The sequence below is a fragment of the Lactuca sativa genome, chromosome 2 (genome assembly GCF_002870075.4).
Source record: "Lactuca sativa cultivar Salinas chromosome 2, Lsat_Salinas_v11, whole genome shotgun sequence".
Lineage (NCBI taxonomy): Eukaryota > Viridiplantae > Streptophyta > Magnoliopsida > Asterales > Asteraceae > Lactuca > Lactuca sativa.
In genome coordinates, this window is record NC_056624.2 from 37,006,646 (window position 1) to 37,030,890 (window position 24,245).

At 35.7% G+C, this 24,245-nt stretch overlaps 1 protein-coding gene across 1 annotated transcript; it reads left to right on the forward strand.

Moving 5' to 3' along the window:
- Nucleotides 1-19,869: 19,869 nt before the first annotated feature.
- LOC111886452 (2-alkenal reductase (NADP(+)-dependent)) lies at nucleotides 19,870-23,746 on the forward strand. The gene is made up of 5 exons (XM_023882701.3): nucleotides 19,870-20,166; nucleotides 21,868-22,051; nucleotides 22,216-22,382; nucleotides 22,462-22,544; nucleotides 23,118-23,746. The coding sequence occupies exons 1-5, from the start codon at nucleotides 19,942-19,944 to the stop codon at nucleotides 23,494-23,496; spliced, it is 1,038 nt and encodes a 345-aa protein (XP_023738469.1). The 5' UTR covers nucleotides 19,870-19,941; the 3' UTR covers nucleotides 23,497-23,746.
- The last annotated feature ends 499 nt before the right edge of the window (nucleotides 23,747-24,245 follow it).

The following is a 24,245-nucleotide window of genomic DNA, read 5'->3' on the forward strand; positions in this document are numbered from 1 at the left end:
GAGTATGTGGAATCTCTCTCAAATCTCTCTCGAAATCTCTCCCGACTTTCTATAATCACTCGGGGCATTCCGACCCTCGAATTTGGCGAAAACAGCCCAAAAGCGGAAGTCTACGCGAAAAACGGACTTAAGGAACCGAAACCCCTCTTAGGACCCGAAACCCCTCTTAGGAACCGAAACCCCTCTTAGGACCCGAAACCCCTCTTAGGAACCGAACCCTTCTGAGCCGAAGGCTGCTCAACCGAACCCGAACGTTCGGCACCTTTCGGTTTTGACCATTTCCTCTTCTGATGACTAACCGTACCCTCCCTTTTGATGGCTTGCCGAACCTTCCCTTCTGAGGACCGAGGACCGAGCCCTCGCTTCTGACTTCGGACCGAGCTCCTCGCCCCTTCGTTTCCCTCTGTTCGTTTCCGGCTACAATCCTCAGCATGGACCGAGCCTCGGCCTAGGGACCGAACCTCGGCCTAGGACCGAGAGGTCTCGCTGGGAACTCATTTTCTCCCGGTTTTCGCGTAGTTTTGCGTTTAAGGCCCGTTTTTAATTATTTTAACGCGGGATTTTCACCCAAAATCATATTTTAACATAATAAACCCTAAATATTCACAATTTAATCATATTTTCATAAAAATCTTTATTTAAATAATAAAAGCAAGTGGGTAAAGTACAAAGAGGTGGAGTGTTGACTTTGCTTTACCTTATGACACAAGCAACCACTCGCACACCCACTCTATGACCAGCCACACATCCCCACCTTACCTAGGTCACATCAATGTCCTTTCCACTCAATCGTCACTCTTTCCCACGTTTTTGAGAGCTGAATATTCATCCTCTCTCCTCACTTCTCTCATTTGCTCTCATTTCACAAGAAGATCAAACTCTTTTCTCTCTCACTTTCTCTCTCTAAAAATTCGAGATTTCCAGGGCTGATCTTGAGTTTTTCCTCCACATTTGGTAAGCATAATCCATTCTCTTTATGATTATCTCAATTATTTCCACTCAAATCATGGATATCTTACACAAACTCCATTATATTGGTGTTAGAGCTTCGAATCTTCAAGGGATTCTTCAAGTTTTCTTGGGTTGAACACTTCTCTTCTTCAACACTTATCTACTGAAATCACTCAAGGTGAGTTCATACGCCCATATTTTCATGTTTTCTCAAGTTTTTAGGGGGGGAATACAAGTTAAAACACCAAGAACATAACTACACTTTTCTAACAGCCTTCATCAGAAAAGTTCAACTCCATTCACGGACTGTTTTGGACCACTTATACATTTTAGTTTTATAAACTGTTTTAGTTGTAAGTAGTTCCAGTTCTTAGCTTTAAAATGACTACTTGCACATCTCCATGCGATTTTTCTACAATTTATGGTGATTTTTACAAAACTGCCTATCATTTCAAACACCAATCCGGACCAGTCTGTGATTATGGACTTTTTCACCCAAGTTGGAGGTCATTAAAAATCATGATAAAAATTATGAGTAAACTAGACACATTTTGGGAACTCTCAGAATTTACGGATTTAGTTTTCAACTTCGTATGATTTTTCTATGAATTTTCAAAAACAGTGTAGAAAGGTTGAAAATTTGTTAACAGCTTATAACTTTCATAACACTTTGTATTATGTTGAGCAAAGTGTATAACGATAAGTTCCAAATATTGAATGTGTTTCCTTGTTAGTTTATCATCATAAACTGAAATATAGTCATTCATGATAAGATTATTCATTCATTTAGAACACGTATATTAAGCTATAATGAGCATAGTTTATGGATTCATAGCATTAAAGCATTCATAAAAGAATTCTTATACATTACAAACGTTTTGGATAAACTATAATAGGTATAGTTTATGTATCATTTACTTCTCAAACTTATTTACCAAAGGTTTTCCGTTTAGTTCACGTAAATCTGTTAATGAATAAATTTGTGAGTCATTCCCTTCGGGTTACTTCCAAAGTAACAAAGTCAAAAAGTCCTGTAAATTGTAACCAGAGTCTCTTGTAGGGAGAACGTGATAGTTGTGTATAGATCTATATTGGGTTTGACAAACCCACACCAGAGCTGCTTGCAACAGCTAGACCGGCAGGTCTGTGGTGACAAGTGTCATTTAACGGCGACGCCTGAAGAACGTCGTATTACGAGGCCGTCTATGTCAAGTATGGTTATGATAGCTCACATGTGGTATTAACAATCATAAGGTTTACGGGTTCTAACTTTAAATTAGCGAGTTATGTCTATTTAGCTCACTGAAATTACTTTATGTATGGAAATGTACTTGTACGCCTTCATATCAAAAAAGGGTTTTATGTCGATTTAAAATCACTTTTTACATCAACAATTACATACTTTATTGTATACTTTTGGTCTTGGTATTTAAGACTACACATCATTCATTCTGGAATTTTTCTCACATCAGAAAGGGTTTTATGCCAATTTAAAACCACTTTTATATTTTTAAGTATGACAAATATTTGTTCATTTTCGGTCCTGGTATTTAGGACTACATAACTTTTGTAAGGAAAATATTGGATTTTCCTGGTAACATACATCTCTTTACAAAGATCGATTTTCAAATTCTTACTGTCAAAAGCTTATGAACTCACCAACCTTTGTGTTGACACTTTTCAAAACTACTTGTATTCTCAGGAATTCAGTGAAATAGGAAATCAACCACGTTTTGAGGATGGGACGATAAATCGTCGAACAGTTCACTTTGTATCATAATGTAATTGATTTGAATCATGTAAACATATACTTTGGTGTAACTTTTTCAATTATATTTATGATGGTTGTATTTACTTTGAGCACTATTATACTCGTTGTTTTGATACTCTACATGAAGTCCTCCACCCCCGGACGTTTCCGCCATCCTTGGTTTGGAGGTGTGACACAAGAACAGTTTCACAGTCATAACAACTCAAATGCATTTGGATGTTGAACGTCGTAGTCAAACATGGGCAGTTATGTAATCATATATGGGATTAATATAGCCTAATCAACTATATTGGTTTGAGATTGACCAACATGTGTTTAGGAGTGATGGTAGTGTTGCGACGAGTCTAAAACTTAACAACTATAAATATACAGAAGAACTCTAGAACAGAACATAATATTAAAATACTATAGGAGTATTTTAGGCACTTTATACTAAGAATAAAATACATGAAAACAAAGGATTCTTGATGATAGCTCTAAAAGTACTAAGTGCATGCAACACGATTATATATAATGAAGGTTGTATAGACTCAGAATTAGTGGTCTAAGCATCATTTCCTTTTCCTTGTTTGGATTTGGATTTAGAGTAGGATCATTTATTCGAAGGACTATTCGACCCTAGTTGTATATAATTGGTATACACTATGTACTTATAGAAGGAATCAGTAGGAGTTATACCGAACAAAATTCATTATTTATTAACTGTAAGTATCTCTCATAGGAACTTGTATTTGCAATTTATCTTTACTAATTATATTAGATATTTCTTATATCCCTATTCTCGCATAGAGAACAATAGCTGGATTTCATCTACCCGGAGACCCGTACTTTCCCAATCAGGGCGATGGAGGATGGCTCGATGCAAAGCCAAAAAAAAATCATGAAATCCCCATAGACGATGATTTTGTAGAAGATTCTTCTGAAGATGCTGATTCAGGATCAGAAGCTGACATTCCACCACCAGTTGCTCCGAATCCCAATCCACAACAAAACCTCCAAGGTCCGACACCTCTGTGGGTGATAAACTTAGATAGGTGGAGTAACGAATAGGGTCAGAACTATCCTTACCTAGTAGATCAAAGCTTTTATAATTTGAATGCAGGAGGCTCAGCAGACAGAGCCCTCCCAGTGTTAGTTCGTCATGTGGCAAGTAACGAGGAACAAGGAAGAGCGGCTATCGACCGAGTCATGCAGGTTGATGCTGCTACGGGAGTCAACACTGTTAACATTCGCAACCTAGAAGACAGTCATTATGCGGCAAGGGATCATACTAATTACTTGATGAAGGAACTGGCGGCGTCATAGGCCGAAATAAGAGAATTGCAAGAACGACAAGTAACACAAGAAAAGTCTTTGTTCGAGATAGAACACCACTTAGCCAAATCCAGGGCTGGATCTACTAGGAAGTAGATTATACTCCACTCGTTCAGTACTTCCTCTTTTGGTTATAGTCTAATTCTTCGGATATGTTCTAGCATTATTTTTCATGTTTTTCTGTATGATCACGAAAATTTCCTTTTCGATAGGTCAGTTTGATGTTGATATTTTCCCAATATTGTGGTATATTATAGACCTGCTTTAAGGTCAAAATTTCCAAACTCTATGTACTAAATATGCGAATACAATCGAGATGGATTTTCATACTCTTTGAAAAATAACGACTCAAATTCACATATTCCGGTTGCAAGTTGTACTTGTAGTAGAATTCTATTTCCATTTTTTTACAAGATTTATATTGAACTAAGTGTTTTAGTTCAGAGATATCAAATTCATGTTCATTGTGATATATGACTGTCTTTTCATCTTTTAATTCTTAAAGTGAAAGATGCCTCCATGGAGAAACCCCAGGTGTGTCCATGTTAATGAAGCGCCAATACCACCTCCGCCACCACCTCCTCAATTTGACGTTGCCATGTTTCAGCCGGCGGTCACTGCATCTGTCGCAACCGCTATGTCTCATATAACTACTACTATTTCAAGTGGATCAGTGAGTGGTTCACACCTCTCCCATCAGGGCAAAAGTCAAGGGCACCATCGGGAGTGTACCTATAAGGACTTCACGAACGCCAAACCTAGGACCTTCAACGGGACTAAAGGATTTATGACGTTAAACAATGAATCAAGAAAATAGAGGCATTCTTCGAGATCTGCTTCTATCCGAAAGGTAGAAAAGTTAAATTCGCTACCTGTACTTTTGCTGATAGAGCCCTAACATGGTGGAACGGCCATGTTATGTCACTGACTCTGGTAGTGGCTAACTCGATAAGTTGGGAGTACCTCAAGTCAATGCATATGCAGGAGTACTATCTGTGGGGTGAAATTCAGAAACTTGAGCAAGAGCTCTTAGGTCTTACTATGTTTGGTTCAGAAATAACAACCTACATAAATAGGTTTAGCCATTTGGCGATCCTATGTCCGGATATGGTTTCTCTAGACACCAAAAAGATTGAAAGGTACATATGGGGGATGTCACCTCAGATTCAAGGAAGTGTTATTGCTTCCAGGCCTATTACCTTTGACAATGACAAAGAGCTGACACAGTCACTTATTGACCATGGAGCCTATCAAAACCCTGTGGTTACTACTCCAAAACAACCCAAGGGAAACAACAACAATAGTAACAATAACAACAAGAAGAAAAACTAGAATAAAAGGAAGGGAAAATCTTCTCATGAGCCCTCAAAAAAACAACAGTTAGTGGCAATTCATGCTGCTACTCTACCTGCTGTTATTCCTACTAACCTCACACCAGCTAAGCCTTATGCTGGTATTCTCCTTAAATGCAACAAGTGTAATTTCCACCACAACAAAAATTTCCAAGAAATGCAATGTTGGAACAGCAACAAGAAAGGACAAACTGCCTGATTCTATAAATCACCACCCCAACCACTTAACCAAGCACCTGCCACTGGAGTAGTTCATGCGTGTTATGGATACGGGGAAGTTGGACACTTCAAAAGAGATTGTCCAAAAGCTGGAAATGTTGGTGCAGTTAGAAGAATACTGGCAATTGGTCACGAGGAAGTTGTGGCAGCCCTACGATTGGCAGGGTTACATTTCTTCTTAACAATACTTATGCTTGCATTCTAATTGATAGTGGTGCTGAGAATAGCTTTGCGAGCCATAAATTAGAACACTTACTAAAACAAAACTCCCAACCACTAAATGAAACCTTCACAATAGAAATGGCTAATGGGATGTCCGAATTCACTCACGATATATACATAGGATGTACCCTTACCTTGAATAACTTTTCTTTCCCAATTGACCTTATGTCGGTCCCTATCAAAAGTTTAGACGTCATAATTGGTATGGATTAGTTGTGTTCTAACCATGCCAACATCCTATGTTACGAAAAACCCATTCGCCTAAACTTGCCAACTAACAAAACTCTTATCATCTACGGCGACAAACCCGGAATGAACCTCCAGATCATTTCTTGTATCAAGGCACAAAAGTATCTTCGCAAGGAATACTGTGCCTTCTTAGCACACATGGTAGATTAAAAGCAAGAAGTGAAAGACATCATGAGCATTCCCGAGGTCTGCAATTTTACAAATATATTTCCTGAAAATCTCCAAGGAGTGCCTCCTGAACGTTAAGTTGAATTTAGAGTCGACTTAATCTTGGGGGCTACTCCTGTAGCTAAATCCCCATATCGTCTTGCACCTTCAGAAATGCAGGAATTATCCAGCCCATCTGAACGAACTCCTTAGCAAAGGTTTCATAAGACCAAGTTTCTCACCGTGGGGAGCACCGGTCTTGTTCGTGAAGAAGAAGGACAGGACATTCCGTATGTATATAGACTATCGCATTACAAGAAAAAGACCCTTTTACGACGCGCAAACCACGACACTCGTTGATTTATGTTACGCAAAAGGGAGAGACATTAAAAAAGTGTCATCTCTTCAAAAAAATTGTGGATTTAGGTCATGCATTATTGCGAGCCCTTAAATTAGTGTCTCATGTAAAAAAATTAAAAACACGGAGGGCACTTTATCTAAAATGTGCGCCCTCTGTGAATGTCGCTTTATATTTTTTTTAAGGAACGTGCGTCTCTCTTCTCTAAGAGGGAAAATGAAATCTCCAAAAATTTTGAACCCCGCTTTTTCTCCTACATTCATATCGATCTGTTCTCTAACATCTCATCTGCTTCGTCTCCGCCCCTCACCCACCTCCACTACCTCTAACCCACACTGACTCTTCATGTCTGCACAATGTAAGCTAGGGCTTTTTTTGATCGGAGGTTATGGTGTGGAGGAATTTGGGGAAAACAACGAGAAGGAGGAGGAACAAGGTTAATAATCTGATTCCATTCCTTTTTGTGTTGCTTTTCTCTTTGATGTTTGACGTCTTCTCCGGTGGTGATCGTCGTCGGAAAGGTTACGGTTTTGCTAAAGGCACCGTTGGAAAAAGCGATGGAGGTTTTGGTGCGATTTAGTGGATTACTGGTGGCGGTGTTGGTGCTAGTGGTGGCTCTGGATCCCAATCTAATGTCGGAATAGCTATCGCCATGACAGTCATCGCTGGCCTCGCCGTGGCCGCCACCCTCGTTTACTCTAATAGGTAAAAGACGAAGGGAACATGTACAATTACTTCAGTTAGTCGTCCTAATTGAAATAGATCAATCGGAACCCTAAATTTCTAATTTCATTCCCTTGACTCGTATAGATTATAGATATAGTTACTTCACATATAGAATTTACTAGAAAAAAAAGGAAAGATGTTGGCCTCACAACAGAAACATCATGTAATGAGAGCACTCCGGCGAAGTCACACTTCGTCACCATCATCTTCAAATTCGTCCTATCCGACATCGTCGTCATCGTGGATTCATTTGCAATCAGTTCTATTAGTCGTTGCTTCCTCATCATCATCCTCACCAATTTCTAGGTCAGTTCCCTCATTCGTCTTTCCTCTCCTTTCTAGATCTCGATCCCCAACTACTATCTTTTACTCCAAAAAAAATGCACCGATCTCTTGTTTCTCTACTTGCTTAGCCGATCTGTTCTAGGTTTTTTACTTCTGTACACCTACCTTTCACCAGATATTGTATTCCTCCTTTTTTCTTTAAGTTTCTAAGGGAAGAACCCCGCTTTTACAAGCCCAAGGTGTGATTGCACTAAGGTATGAAAAGGATGCTTCTACCCTGCCCTATTTCTTCAGTCGTTCAACAAATAATAGGGCATGCAATTTCTCATTCATATCTCAACTTCATCTTCTCAATCAAGAAAAAAGCTTCTGATTTTCCCTTTCCGCTTACAGTTATTGGCTTAGAACTAGATGCTGTTTGGGAAGCTATATGTCAAGCACATGTATCAGGTATCCAATTAACAATACATACAAGGAATATTTCACGTTTCTGCTCTATTTTACCTTTAACCAATCAACTGTATTTTTTCATCCTTTTCTTTTCTTTTGTTTTGCAGTTGTTTAAGTTTCTATTCACACCATTTGATGATGCTAGTAACCCTATCATAGCTCAGGTAAAGATGTTTAAATTAAATCCAGTTATCTTAATTCTTAACATTAAAGAATTAGATAATCATAATCATACCGAAAACCCCTTTAATTTAGTGTTTACAATTTTAATTTGACTTTTTGGACTTAAATTCTTTTAGGCAGCTTTCCTTGCAACATTAACGGAAGTTGAGATTGCAGAAGCAGCTGTAAAGGCTTTGACCGAAGTCAACTATGAAACTAGTAAAGAAATTCTTGAATCGTCTGCTGATGATGGAAAAGATCAAGGTAGTATATATTTGAGCACTATAAATCAACTTTTCTTTTTCCAAATTCTCTCTAAATCATAATTGTTTTTTATCTTCCTTTTGTTTAATACTTAATTGTCTGTTGTTGCTGTTGATGGTCAAAGGATGTCTTTCTTGCAGCTTCAACAACAAACACGAGAAAAATACCAGGAGATTTGGGATAGACAAGTTCAAAAACTGTCTGTTGTTGATGGTGAAGAAAACGAAAGCTACATTGAAGCACTTAGTGACCTTGATTCATTTGCAGAAGCTTAAGATTGGGAAGGCTGGTATCACAGAGGGGATCATTAATGGAATCCATGAGAGGTGGAGAAGGACTATGCTCGTAAAGATTGTTTGTGAGGATTTGTCTAGATTGAACATGAGGATTTGTCTATTCTTCTGTAGTATACAGTTATTACTCATAAACACAACTAAATACTACCTCCTTCCAAACAACTAGTCCAAAATTCAAAATCAACTCAAATGCTTTAGTTTTTCTTGAAAGGATTGGGTCCAAGGTTCACTGATTGGTCCAAAATTCTCATCATTTATATTTTTTTTGATGGAACCTATAAGTGGTTGTTAAAAGTAAAGATCTTTGGGTGATAGAATTCTTTGCACCTTGGTAATTAATCATTCCACTCTTGAACATAAATTCATAAACCAGCATTGTCTCTTTACTTTCTTATAATAAATTTCAAAAAGTTAATTACTTTTTATATATATGTTATTTCTTTCAGGCGTGGACATTGTAAAAAGTTTGCACCTGAAGGGAAGAAGGCTGCAAAGAATTTACAAGGAAAGGTGAGGCTTGGACATGTGAACTGTGATGACAAAAAGGTATTCTTGAATTTCTCTCCTTCTTATCTAAACCAATATTATTATTTTTTATTATTAGTAACTGATTATGTTTTTTCCTTTCAGTCTTTAATGAGCAGGTTTAAGGTACAAGGGTTCCCAACTATATTAGTATTTGGTGCAGATAAAGAGAGTCGAATCACATATGAAGGAGCAAGAACTGCATCTGCAATTGAATCATTTGCCCTTGTTCAGCTAGAAACAAATGTTGCTCCTTCTGAAGTGACCGAGTTGACTAGCTCAGTGAGTTTTCTAAATCCCTTTTATAAATTTTCAGGATTTCCCTTTTTGCCCCTGGTAAAATCATGAATTTTCCATTTTAGGATGTGATGGAAGAGAAATGTGGTTCAGCTGCCATCTGTTTTGTTTCCTTCCTCCCTGATATTTTGGACTCTAAGGCTGAGGGAAGGAATAAGTATATAGGGATACTTATATCAGTTGTTGTAAAGTTCAAAAGGAGTCCTTATAGGTATAAAAATCTGATTATAGCATTTTACTTAAATAAAAATAAGAGTAAATTACAAATTTGGTCCCCATGCTCCACATTCCACTCAATTTATATAATTATACCTTACTCATCACTTTTTCATACTCAAAATGGAACAAACAGAATGCTGTCTCCAAATTAAACAACACAGGGAACAATGTGCTTACTTTTGTGAACTGTCCATAAAGATCGTCTTGTAGTGATTGTAAACTACCACTGAGAGCACCTGTATGTATGTATTAATGGAATTATAAGCAGTCATCTTTTCATATCCAACTAAATATTTTATTTAGGACCAAATACACAAATTCTTTTTTCAAATTATTTGTAAACTATTCCCACATAAATAAGCTTCATTATTTCAAAATGGTAAAGAACCATATATCAAAATCACAAGAAAACAAATTTTATTTTAGGCCATCAGAACACTACAGATAGAAGAAGGATAACGTTTTTAGCTCTTTCTTGACCAATAACAAACTTATCAAGTCCTTTATAGATCTTCTTTGGAGTTGGGAAACTGTTACCAAAATTAGACCCTCCCCAATTCCCATCTCCAGAACCTGACCTGAACCCGTTGGTTGTTGGGGTACCCGCACATAAATATTATTTATGTTGAAAATTCATGAATTTGATGAGCGATGAATTAAGTTGGAGATTTGTTCTAATGTCGTGATTGTGTACGGAATCAATCAGGGCACGAGCACACAGTTTTACTATGGGATTATTCAAATTCCATGGATTATTAAACCTCTTTGGGGTCTTATGACTGATATTTTTCCTATTTTCAGATTAAAAAGATGCCCTTCATATTTGTTGGTATGTTCCACCACTTTTCAAGTGCAAAATCAAACGAACATGTGTTGAAATTTTACATTTTTACCAAGTTTTTGTATCAATTTGATGGATGGTTATGTATATTCTCAGGTTTAATCGGTTCCATGGCTAATGGCGGATCCTGGAATTTTTTTATGTTGGGAGAGCTTGGGGTCATTTATACGATAAAGTCGAGCTAAATGGTCAAAATATCTAGTCTGGTCTTGTGGTTTTTTGGTTTTTTTACCCTTTATTTGGCTCGGATTATGGTTTTTAAGGTTAGCTTTCGTTATATATTGCTAAGTACTTAAAAGTACATAAATAATTATTTTATAGAAATACATTTTAAACGAGTTTAAAAGTGATAAATATAACCACAAATGAAAACAACTAAACGAGTTTAAAAGTGGGAACTTATTCATAAGTTAGTGGAAAAGTTAAAATAAGCAAAAAAAAAAAAGATTTATGAAAGTAAATTTAGGCCAAAAAAGAAAAAGAAATGAATGTTAGCTGCCACTTAGCGATCCCACATCGAGTGGGTGAAGAAATATTGAAGGATATGAGTTATTATATAAAGGGGAAGCTGCCAAGTGGCAATTCAGTTACCTTTTAGTTTTAATTCATTTTAACAATTTGGGCTGCTTATTGGGGGTATCGGTTGATAATAATATATTTAAGCCCATCTTTCTAATGCAAATATAAGGTAATTGAATTGTTGTTGGGGGCATGTACCCCCATATCTTAAAGAGTGTGTCCGCCCCTCTCCATGGCGATACTAGTACCCGCTTTTAGCACAAATAGCAACATACTTTTACTTTTTTTTTTCATAACAAGACATGTGATATTTAAATTGTAGATTTGTGGAAGGAAAGGCTTTGGTTTTCTCCAAAGCTGCATGGCATTGTGGAAGGATCCCCAAGGGCGTGCACTTGTGAGCTGGTACGGGGGCGTTTTGGTCATTGAAAAAGGAGTCAAAGGTGGAGATATTCTCAGTGTTGGCATATGCGTTCTATATGGAGGATTGTAAGTATAAAAAAAGATCACCGTTGTTTCTCAGTTTAACTAGGTGTTTGGTTCATTACTATATTATTGGATTACAATCGAGGGCTTAGGTGTTTAGGTGTTTGGTTCATTACTGTATTATTGGATGATGTCTCCTACTTCTCTCATAATTCGAATGGTATACACGAAGTAAAATCAGGCAAAATGTAGCTAGAGATTAATCTATGCTCTCTGATATAGTGATAGTAAAAGTTTTATATTAGTATACATGTGTTAACTCATTTAAGATTTAGGGTGTAGATTACTTTCTTATTGTTCGGAGGTTGTAGAACTAAATTAGATGATACACATAGATATAGAATCATTTTTTGCTTATTTAAGTTTCATTTAGTTCTGAATGATAGTAAATGACCATTTTACCCTTTTGTCTGGAATTAGTACCTAATGAAAAAAATGACTTTCTTGTTTGACAACTTCTTGTAATATAAGTTATAAATGACAATAACTTGTAAATATATAAGATAGTTAATGGAAAATGCTTTGGGGTTTTGACTTTTCAGGTGAGTTAGCAAATGAGAAGCAGCTTGTTGATTATTACAGCTCCAAGCATCCAAAGGAGAAGCCTCCAAGCAACTCTGAATGATCTGATCTGTATGCATTTGAATTGATGCAAAGGTTTGTGTTGTCTGTTTTTGTTTTTCATTTGCATGATGATGATATGTCTAGTGTTTCTTTTGCTTTGACATTTTCATTTCTGCCAGAAACAAGTATAAAAAAGCTTAATTGATATAGAGATGCTTTTGTTTTGTGATGTGTGATTCTAAATAAAGGGATAAATCCAAGAAAAATCTACTCTGTTATTATAGCAATTTCGTTGTTATAATTGGGTTGATCTTTCAAAGTATGATGTGGTAAGAAGAAAAAGATTGGAAGTATAACGGTGGAATTGGGTAGACTTTTTTTTTATCATATGATGCAACAATAATAAGGAAAAAATAAATAAAAGTATAATGTTGTAATATAAAGAAATGGAAGTATTTTGCTATTTCTTGTATTTAGCCCTTACATAAAATTGTTTGTTAATATGGGTAATAAAATAAGTCTAATGAGACGATCAAGAAAACTTATTGCAATGGTTGCTAAGGCTCCAATTTGTGAATTAAGTTAATTCAGTATGTTTATGTGTTTTTTGGGCATTCTGATCATGTAGGTGTTCAAAACAATAGAAAATTTTTAGACATATTTCTTTATTTTAAGACTCATTTCACCATTTTTTTTATTACATACATAATGGCAAGTTGGTGCCTCGGTAGGACCTAAATGTAAAGTCATATTACAAGAAGTTACTCAACTTGTTGAAGAAAGTTAAGCTTGCATCAAATAGCAAAGCATTGAAGACCACATTTGGTGCTACTCAGGTAATAGATATGGGGACAGTGTTTGACTTTATGAAGTGTCATGTTTGACTACTAAAATATCATTTTCCTAAGCTTAGTGGCCTAATTGGCCTTGGCAAAGAAAATAGACAAAAAAAAATATATAGTTGGATGCCATATCAGCTTTATCATATCATCTTGTATTGTATTGCATGTTAAGTTACCGATTTGTCATGTGCAGGTTCTGACAGCTCTAGCAACCTCCTTCCATGCCCTGAAGCCTTTCAAAGTTCCTGCATCAGGTTATTCTTTTTAGAAAGGAAATTGTCAAATGAGATTGTCAAAGGAGAATTTAGTCATGGCTTTCTTTTAATGTTGTACATATTTTGTTTTCTATAATAAATATTATGAAATATTAGCAATGTGTTACATTTACTTACTATGTTGTATTTGACATATTAGTGAAATGAATTATCTTTGTTATTTATGGTATTTAATTTTGAATTATGAGATTTTTAATGTATTATTTAATTTGAAAATTAGTAAATCTATAAATAATACTTTTTTTGAACATTTAAATTTATGATACGCAAAAATGTGTGTCATCTTCATTTATGACATGTCCTTTCTTGACAGGGGCTTTCTTGATACGCAGTGCGTGTCATTAACACGCGCGTCATAAGGTTACGACACGCGAATGCGTGTCGTCTTCCTTTATGACAGGGCCTTCCTTGATACACATTGTGTGTCGTAATTGCGCGTCGTAAATGCGCGTCGTCTCTCTTTATGACAGGGCCTTCCTTGACGCGCATTTGCGCGTCATCTGAGCCTTTTACGACGCGCAATGAGCGTCGTAAAAGGCTGTTTTTCTAGTAGTGTCGTGAGCTGAATAAACTTACCGTTAAGAATCGTTATCCTCTGCCTCGCATAGATGATATGTTCGACCAACTTCAAGGTACGAGCTACTTCTCAAAAATAGACTTAAGATCCGGGTATCACCAGTTGCGAATTTAGTAGGAAGACGTTCGTAAAACAGTGTTCAGAACTCGTATGGTCATTACGAGTTTGTAGGGACGCCTTTCAGATTGACGAATGCACTTGTTGTGTTCATGGACCTAATGAACAGAGTGTGACGTCTGTACCTGGATAAATTCGTGATAGTCTTCATTTACGACATTCTTATCAACTCAAGAAGCGAAGAGGAGCATGGCCAACATCTTCGTCAAGTGTTATAAACTCTAAGAATATAGAAACTTTATGTGAAGTTCTCAAAATGTGAATTTTGGATCAGAATGTTAGACTTCCTAGGTCACGTGGTCATTCAAGAGGGAATACACGTAGACCCTTCCATAATAAAGGCAATTGAGAACTGGTCAGCACCCAAAACACCTACAGAAATCCGAAAATTCTTAGGTCTTGCTGGCTACTATCGTAGATTCATCCAGAATTTCTCCTGAGTTGCTAAACCAGTTACCACCCTGATACAAAAGGGTGTAACTTTTAGCTGGGAGAGAGAAACAAGAAATAATGTTCCAAACGCTGAAGGGAGCCTTGTGTAGTGCACCGATCTTGTTTCCTCTTGAAGGGACAGAATACTTTGTAGTGTACTGTGATGCATCTAACCAGGGGCTTGGATGTGTTCTTATGCAACGAGGAAATGTTATATCCTACGCCTCTAGACAGCTAAAGACATATGAGGTTAACTACACAACACACGACCTTGAAATGGGAGCAGTGGTATTTTCTCTAAAGACCTGGAGACATTACTTATATGGAATGAAACACACAATATTCACGGACCATAATAGTCTTTAGCATATCTTTGACCATAAGGATCTGAACATGAGACAACGACGATGGGTGGAGCTACTAAATGATTATGAATGTGAGATTCATTATCACCCTGGTAAAGACAATGCAATAGTTGACACCCTTAGTAGAAAAGAATACTCGGTGCGTCGAGTAAAGTTGTTGACAATGACAATCCATTCACATCTTTTCACACAGATCAAAGAGGCTCAACTCGAGGCCTTAATACAAGAAAACAAGACAGGTGAATCCCTGAGAGGAATAGATAAGAACTTCAAAGTCAGAAGTGATAGAGTCTATTATTTCATGAAATGGATTTGGACACCAAAGTTTGGTGGTTAAAGAGACGTGGTTATGAATGAAGCACACAAAACCCGATACTCCATTCATCCAAGTTCAGACAAGATGTATCTGGACCTTAAGAAACCTTACCGGTAGCCTAACATGAAGGCCGAGATAGCTACCTTTGTGGGAAATTGCCTTACTTGTGCCAAAGTCAAGGTAGAGTACCAGAAACCTTTAGGTTGATTGCAACAACCAGAAATCCCTGAATGGAAATGGGAGCGGATTACGATGGATTTCATAACTAAATTACCCAAGATAATGGGTGGTTATGATACTATTTGGGTAATCGTAGAGAGATTGACCAAATCCGCACACTTCTTGCTAATAAAGGAAACTGACAAGATAGAGAAGCTAACAAGAACCTACATCAAATAAATAGTTAGACTGCATGATGTGCCAATATCTATTATTTCTAACCGAGATAGTAGATTCACCTCTTGTTTCTGGCAGTCTTTACAAAGCTCTTTGGGAACTAGGCTAGACATGAGTACAACCTACCATCCACAAGCTAATGGACAAAGTGAGAGGACGATTCAAACTATAGAAGATATGTTGCGAGCCTGCGTGATAGATTTTGGAAAGGCATGGGATACTCATTTACCCATTGTCGAGTTCTCTTACAACAATAGTTAGCACACTAGCATAAAGGCTGCTCCATTCGAAGCTCTTTATGGCCACAAGTGCAGTTCACCTCTGTGTTGGGCGGTAGTGGGCGATACGCAACTAGCTAGAGGTCAAGTTCCAGACAATACTCTCACTGGTCCAGAAATCATTAGTGAAACCATAGAGAAGATCGTACAAATTAGGGAGCAACTTAAAGCTTCCAAAGATAGACAGAAAAGCTATGCCCACAAAAGGCAAAAACCCTTGGAATTCCAGGTTGGTGGCCACGTCTTGTTGAAAGTCTCACCCTGGAAGGGCATAATACGCTTTGGAATGCGTGCGCAAACTGACCCAAGGTACATCGGACCGTTCGAGATTCATGCTAGAATCGGTCTAGTAGCTTACAAACTCCGACTACCTCAACATACATCCTACCTTCCACGTCTCTAACTTGAAAAAGTGTCTATGAAATGAGACTCTTGTGATTCCACTCGACGAGATCGAGATTAACGAGAGCCTCAACTTCGTGGAAAAACCCGTAGAAATTCTAGATATGGAAGTTAAAAGAACCAAACAAAGTCGTATCCCAATAGTAAAGGTTCGCTGGAATGCAAAACGGGGACCTGAATTCACTTGGGAGCGGAGGATCAAATGCAACAGAAGTATCCACATCTTTTTCCCTAGTCTTTCTGTAATGCTTTAGTCCTAATTTCTGGAAGAAATTCTCTTTAACGGGCGGATAATGTAACATCTCGTTATTTTACTGCTTGAAAAGTCAACCCTAGTCAACCAAAGTCAAACATGGATCAGCTAAAGTCCCCTTTATTGTTTTGGGTTTTTATTAAGGTTAGAATAATAACATTTTCTTGTTAAAACCCTTAGAATATTTATGGTTGAATTTAGAAGAGAAATTCTTATAACCGAGAACTCTCGCACCATCCTTCTCTTCTTCTTCTTTGGACCACAAACGAGGGCCGCATACGAGGGTTGCAAACCCTCAGACCGTGAATGGTTTGGTCGAGAATCAAGGCCGCAAACGGTTACTCGCCTTCAACCGTGAACCGAGGCCTTGAAATCCTCGGGTTGAGAACCCTTGCACATTTATAATTCTCATTTGATGTTTATTTCATTTTCTCACTTTCAAACAAGATTTCAACCCTTTTCTCTCAAGTATCATCAGCCAAGAACAACCTCTCTCCTCAAGAACATGCTATATTCATCCTTTCTCATCGTATTCAAGTGTTAAATCACTAGATCTTCATAAGATCTAACATATATCACTTCTTGATCTTGTTATCATTTCAAGAACATCCTTTACCCTTCTTATACTAGGCTGAAACCCAATTGATTTCACTAGTTTTCATGAAGAACAAGAAGAACACGAAGAACAATTTTTAAAAACCTTTGAATCTTCTTAGAAACTAGTTTAGGATCATCAAGTGTTCTTCACTCCTTCAAGAACATAGGGCCGTGAACACACAGGGGCGTGAACATCTCCTAGCGTGAACACCTATAAGATTTCATTTTAGCTTCTAAGACTCCAATTTGTAAGTTATACTTACAAATTAGCCCAGTTTCCAATCATTCCTCTGATTGCTTTAGCTAATTGGATGCATATATGCTATACAAATTGCTATATACGACTTGTTTTGCTACGGGATTTTACTTGTGGAAGTAAACATGCTATACCAAATCATCATTTGAATCACCTTCCAAAAGGTGAGTTCATACCCCCATATTTTCATAATTTTTACAGTTTTAAAAGCGGGGGGGGGGGGGGGGGGGGGTGGGGGGGTGGGGTGGGGGGTATAAGTCTAACACAAGGATCTTATGTTATCAACAAATGGTTTCAAAATATCTTAGACAAATGGATTTCAGTTATCTTCAAATAAAATGGCTTCAAATTGTGTTAAAATGACATCAAGTCATCAAAAATATTTCAAAATATTAAACTCTTCAAAATGTTTGACAAACTAATATTTTTCACCAAAAATCATATATATATATATATATATATATATATATATATATATATATATATATATATATATATATTTATATAAGATTTAAAGGGCTTAGGACTGATAACTCGCTTTATTTCATTTTCCTTATTTGGATGTGGATTTAGGGTATCGGTTATTTGTCCAAATGTCGTTTAAATGATATATATATATATATATATATATATATATATATATATATATATATATATATATATATATAAAGGTAATTTCATTCAATTTGAATACCATTTGTAACATGTTTAGCAAGGGGTTTCATTCATGAACAGTTAGTATCTATACACATAGTACCTATAAATTATAATAGGTATAATTTATGAATCAAGAACACTAACTTCCAATTCAAGTATATTAGAGTACAGTTTTTACCAGAACATAGGTTTGCATTGTTTTACAAGAACATGAGTTAGATTCAAAATTAAAAAAAGGGCATACAGTTTTACAAATACATTTCAAGTATACTAACATACTATGAATAATTTATTTCATAATGATTGGGTTTTCATTACTATTATACACGTAACGTGTATATGCTTTTTATGAGTCAACAGATTCAGGTTGTTTATTCATTTAAACAACATAATTAAAGTCCTGATATTATAATCAGAATCTCCAGTCAGGGATCGAAACAAGTGTGTATAGATCTATATTAGGATTGACAACGCCGCGCTCAGGCAGCTAGCTACAGTCGGGCATACACGCCTATGAGTGACAATTGTTATCAACAGTTTAAAACACCTTCAAAGCGTTCGTTTCAGGCCATCTAGTCATAGTATGGTTATAATAACTCATTAAAAAGATATTAACAATACGGTTAGTGTATAATAAACTAAAACATGAGTACATTTTCAAAGTACCAGTTTTACAAACATACAGTTTACATTAGTACATTACAGTTTACAATAATAGCTAGTGGAGCCAGGCATACTCACATTTACAGGTTTTACAAAGGAATACAAATACAGGACATTGGGTTACAAACATAATGGTTTTATGGGAGTAAAACTACTTTTCATATACAACAAAAAATATAGGATTTTTTGGGAACGATTTACATATTCAAAGAACATAAAACATGCTTTTAAAACATAAATACTTATGGAATCACTGAACTTTATGTTGATACTATCTTTTCAAATTACTTGTATTCTCAGGGAATCAGTAACAGGTACTTCCCGAGCTTTTGAGAAGATGGAGTTGTTTTGAGTCAAATATTCTATGTTTTGTTATCACTATTTTGGCGCTAATATACTATGATTGAACACATGTATAAACTTACACTTTTTAATACAATGGTTGTTTGTACTTTGATTACTATAATGCATGTATTGTGATACTACAAACGAAGTTATCCACCCCTGAACGTTTCCGTCGTCTGGTTTGGGGGTGTGACAGTATGTTCTTGGGAGAGGGACGGGTTGTGGAGTTTAACGTGCAACCAATAGGTAATCTTTTCATATTAAAGAAGGAAGGTTACAAGTGAAATGACAAAATTGCCCTAGCAATATAATATTGAAAAATGAATTAATAGTTAAATGCTAAAGGAGTGAGCTAGAGGGACTAAACATTAAAAGTTTTGAAACTATAGGGACAATCTATGAGGTTTTTAAAATTTAGAGAACAAATTTAGATTTTGTGAAATCATAGGGACAATTTTTGAAGTTTTGTCTCTATATTTTTATTTTTGTTTAACAATTATTTTTTAATTTATTCTAATGTCAAATAAATAAATAAATAAATAAAGGATATGTAGTGGTAACCATTTTGAAAAGCTAATGGTTAATGGGTAGCATATCACCGTACCCCTTAGTCTTATATTTTTTATAGGACATTTTTTTGGGACATGATATTGTCAATTAAGTTAATTGTTCGGATCCATAGGATTCTGGCAGTCTACTCTCTCAACCCTTTCTTTATTATTTACACGTATAAATGAAACTTATAGACTTATAGCACAATATCCATTTAAAAATTTATTTTTAAGATCTACATTGATGACATTAAAATTACTGGGAATTGTAAATAAATATGATATGTTATCTCTTGTTTACTCGCTATATAAGATACAGAGAATCCTTATTCATAGATGCTTGCTCCAATCTACTCTCATTCGCATTTGTTCCATAGCAATCGACTCCTTGTTTAGCCGGCAATGGAAAAAGTGAGAAATCAAAAAGTGGTATTAAAGGATTATATTAATGGCTTCCCAAAGGAATCAGACTTGCTCCTTGAATCTTCCGGCACTGTCGACCTCAAGCTCCCGCAAGGTTCTAATGGTGTACTGGTCAAAAACCTTTATCTCTCCTGTGACCCTTGCATGCTTTGTCAGATGGGCAAAACTCAAAGCAGATATTTTCAATCCTACACTCCTGGTTCGGTTAGTAATTTTATCTTCTTCAGTTTCATTAACTACACTCACATGCCTCACTTTCTTGTTTCTGGTTTTCGGGAAAACAGTTTTTTTATTATTTAAATAATTTGTAGCTGGTAGTGTGCTTTAATTCATATTAAACTGGAGCACCAAATATTTTATATTTTTTCAACCGTAAAATGTTGAAAGAAATTAGACTATGAGAGTGGTATGCGGTTTGGCCACACTTCTCTCTCTCTCTCTAAACATTCTATAATTTTAACAACAGTTTTTACCATGTCGCATGATTACACAAGTTTTAAAGTTTTTCCTACAACTTGATCACTTTCTATTATGAAATGCATGTTGCAATTTTATTATTTTTTTTTTGAACCGGCAAATCTAATCTACTCCTAAGCTAACAACATCTATTCCACCTATGTCTCTCTCTCTCTCTCTCTCTCTCTCTCTCTCTCTCTCTCTCTCTCTCTCTCTCTCTCTCTCTCTCTCTCTCTCTCTCTCTCTCTCTCTCTCTCTCTCTAAACATTCTATAATTTTAACAACAGTTTTTACCATGTCGCATGATTACACAAGTTTTAAAGTTTTTCCTACAACTTGATCACTTTCTATTATGAAATGCATGTTGCAATTTTATTATTTTTTTTTTGAACCGGCAAATCTAATCTACTCCAAAGCTAACAACATCTATTACACCTATCTCTCTCTCTCTCTCTCAACATTCTATAATTTTAACAACAGTTTTTACCATGTCGCATGATTACACAAGTTTTAAAGTTTTTCCTACAACTTGATCACTTTCTATTATGAAATGCATGTTGCAATTTTATTATTTTTTTTTTTAACCGGCAAATCTAATCTACTCCTAAGCTAACAACATCTATTCCACCTATGTCCACCAACGGGACTTGAACCCTCGACCTCAAAGAGGGAGGACACCACCTGATACCGCTGGGCTACAAGCCCTTTGGTTTGCAATTTTATTTTATGTTGCAAAACTTTCTCCGCCAATTTATATTGTTTCAAAACTGTGGAGTGATATTATATATACTTCTTTGTTTCATGATCCGTGTAAGGTCGACTATCATGGTACCTAGTTGTTGTCCGTGTGAATATATACGCAACTAGACTCCATTCTACCCTTTAATTTCTTGAGAATATGGTCATTTGTCTGGTTTTGAAAAGCCCTGAAGATGACTTTTAAGATTGACATGTCATTTTGGTATTTCAAAGTTGAAAGACTTGAAACACGTATATATTGCCCGCTAACCGCAATATTATTCAATCTTTGATTATTGAATTGTATTATAATTTAACTATTTTATTAGTTTAATATTATAAACAATATTTATGTATCTAAGAAATTATTAAATTTATTTAAAAAAAAATTGTCCATATTAAATTTATATATAAAGTTGATTTAGAGATAAAATAAAGGTTTGTTGGAAGTTTGTTTTGTACTCTATATTTTTGTATTATTGGTTATCAAGGCTCGTTGCTACATTTTTTTTGTGATATAATTTATGGATTAGATATATTCTCTTTAGTATTTTGGAGCTTTTAGAATGTTTACTTTTGGTGCTGGAAAAGAAGCAAGATTAGTTTGTTAGTGTTTAGAGTAGTGGATTCTGCGAATTCAAATTTTTTGTTAAAATAATAGTTGGTGGTGTGGGACTTACTATATACTGTGCTTGTGTTTTGGTATTGCAGCCCATTATAGGGTATGGCCGAGTGGCTAGAGTAGTGGATTCTGCAAATTCAAATTTTAAGGAAGGTGAACTAGTATGGGCCGGTGTAGCTGAATGGGAGGAGTACAGCATTATCACAGCTCCTGAGACTCTATTCAAGATTCAAAATACGGATGTGCCTCTATCTTATTATGCAGGAATTCTTGGTATAAATGTTTTGTGTTCAAAGTGATTTTAATCTTTGGTATATCCAGCACTTGACCTGATCTTTCTATCCATCTGATCACATAGATACTAGCTAATCCTTGCCCACTGATTTATATATCTTTCAACATCTCCTGAATTTCTTCCTTTTATTGATGCTTTCTAGGTCTAACTGGATTGACAGCATATGTTGGTTTCTATGAACTTTGTGCTCCAAAGAAAGGAGAGTATGTCTTTGTTTCAGCAGCTTCGGGGGCAGTTGGTCAGCTTGTTGGGCAGTTTGCAAAGCAGTCAGGATGCTATGTCGTCGGAAGTGCTGGAACCAAAGAAAAGGTCATTTGAACATTTGAGCTTATAAGTAGCTAGACATTGTATAGTTAATCGTAATTGTATGTGAATTTCATTAATTTAGATTGAGCTGCTGAAGAACAAATTCGGATTTGACGAAGCTTTTAACTACAAAGAAGAGAAAGATCTGGATGCAACGTTGCAGAGGTTTGCTTGAACAAAGCATATAGTTGTCACCCAACATATATATCATCTTTAATGAAATACATGTTTTTTTCTTAATGGGAAAATGACACAAATGCTCTACAAACTTTCTAGGGTTTACCTGTCGAGTCCCTAAAGTTTTTGTCGGGCTTTATGGGTCCCTAAACTAGGATATGAACTGCAATTTTGGTCCATGTCAACTTATAATAGTCGGTTCAGTGACTTTTTAGACCAAAAAAACTCACATTTGTGCCCCTATAAAGCCAAAAAAAAAAAAAATAAGTTTGGGGATCAATATGAATTGAGTGTGAATCGACTTTAGAAGAAAAAGAGAGTTTTTTTTTTTTGTACGAATTGATCCCCGAACTTATTTTTTTGGTTTTATAAGGGCACGATGTGAGTTTTTTTGGTCTAAAAGGTCACTGAACCGGCTATTACAGGTTGATAGGGACTAAAATAGCAGGTCATATCGAAGTTTAGGGACTCATAAAGCCCGATAAAAAATTTAGGAACTCAACACGTAAGCCCTAGAAAATTCGTAGGGCATTTGTGATATTTTCCCTTTCTTAATCTCAGGTACTTTCCTAACGGCATTGATATTTACTTTGACAACGTTGGTGGAAAGATGTTAGAAGCAGCCATCTTTAATATGAATTTAAATGGTCGGATTGCATGTTCCGGGATGGTTTCACAGTATAGCCTGGAGCAGGGGGATGGTGTGCGGAACCTGTTATGCTTGGTAACAAAACGGCTCCGGATGCAAGGCTTCATCACTGGCGATCACTTTGACCTATATCCGAAGTATATTGAAATGGTTATACCCCTTATACAACAAGGGAAGATATGTTACGTAGAAGACATTGTAGAGGGGCTTGAAAGCGCACCAGCTGCTTTAATGAGGCTATTTTCCGGAAGAAATGTCGGCAAGCAAGTGGTGGTCGTCGCTCGTGCATGACTCGATACGCATACACATGATGGCTGAACAACTCTGTATTTAATCTGGTCCACAAGGATTTGATTAAGCGAAATAAATGTGTGCGAGTAGTTAATCAACAATAAAACTCCTCGAGAGTATGGGTCATCTTTAATTATGTCGGTGAACTAGTTTGTAACCAAAAACAAGTCAATTAGTATCTGTTATTTTGTTCCTAAGTGATCTAGATCATTCACTATTTAACTTCGTATCTATAATCTAAGTCATTTGAGTTGCATAATTTTCATTTGAAATCCAATTATTTTTTTAATTCTTTTATTTTAACTTATCTACACTAATAAATAAAGATAATTTTATTAAATATCAACCTCTTATTTAATTTAACACATGTCATTTTCTAAGAATTTTAAAATTATTTTATTCCACTTGTTAATTTTGTAATTTTTTCATTTTTATTCAACTTTCATCTATTAAATGTCACCTCATAATACTTAATGTATATAGTAAACCTTCTATTTGTGAATTTTTATTTTTATTAATGAATTAATGAATTCTATTTATGAATTTATAGTATTTAGTTTTATTAGTATAGATTAATTAAAACATTGTAATTTATATTATTCATTGTGTTTCTCTTTAACATCTATTCAAATTTATATATTTTTTATAAATATATCTTAGTATTAATTTTAAATAATCAATACAAATTGTTTTAAACAAACTTAACTCTTATTAATAATATAAATGTTTTATAAATTTTTTACTCGTAG

Excerpts from the sequence above, each read along its gene's own strand:
- LOC111886452 (XM_023882701.3), top strand. The coding sequence starts at position 19,942 with ATGGAAAAAGTGAGAAATCAAAAAGTGGTATTAAAGGATTATATTAAT. Across the intron at positions 22,383-22,461 it reads GTGCTGGAACCAAAGAAAAG|ATTGAGCTGCTGAAGAACAA; the intron begins GTCATTTGAACA and ends TCATTAATTTAG. Across the intron at positions 22,545-23,117 it reads CTGGATGCAACGTTGCAGAG|GTACTTTCCTAACGGCATTG; the intron begins GTTTGCTTGAAC and ends TCTTAATCTCAG.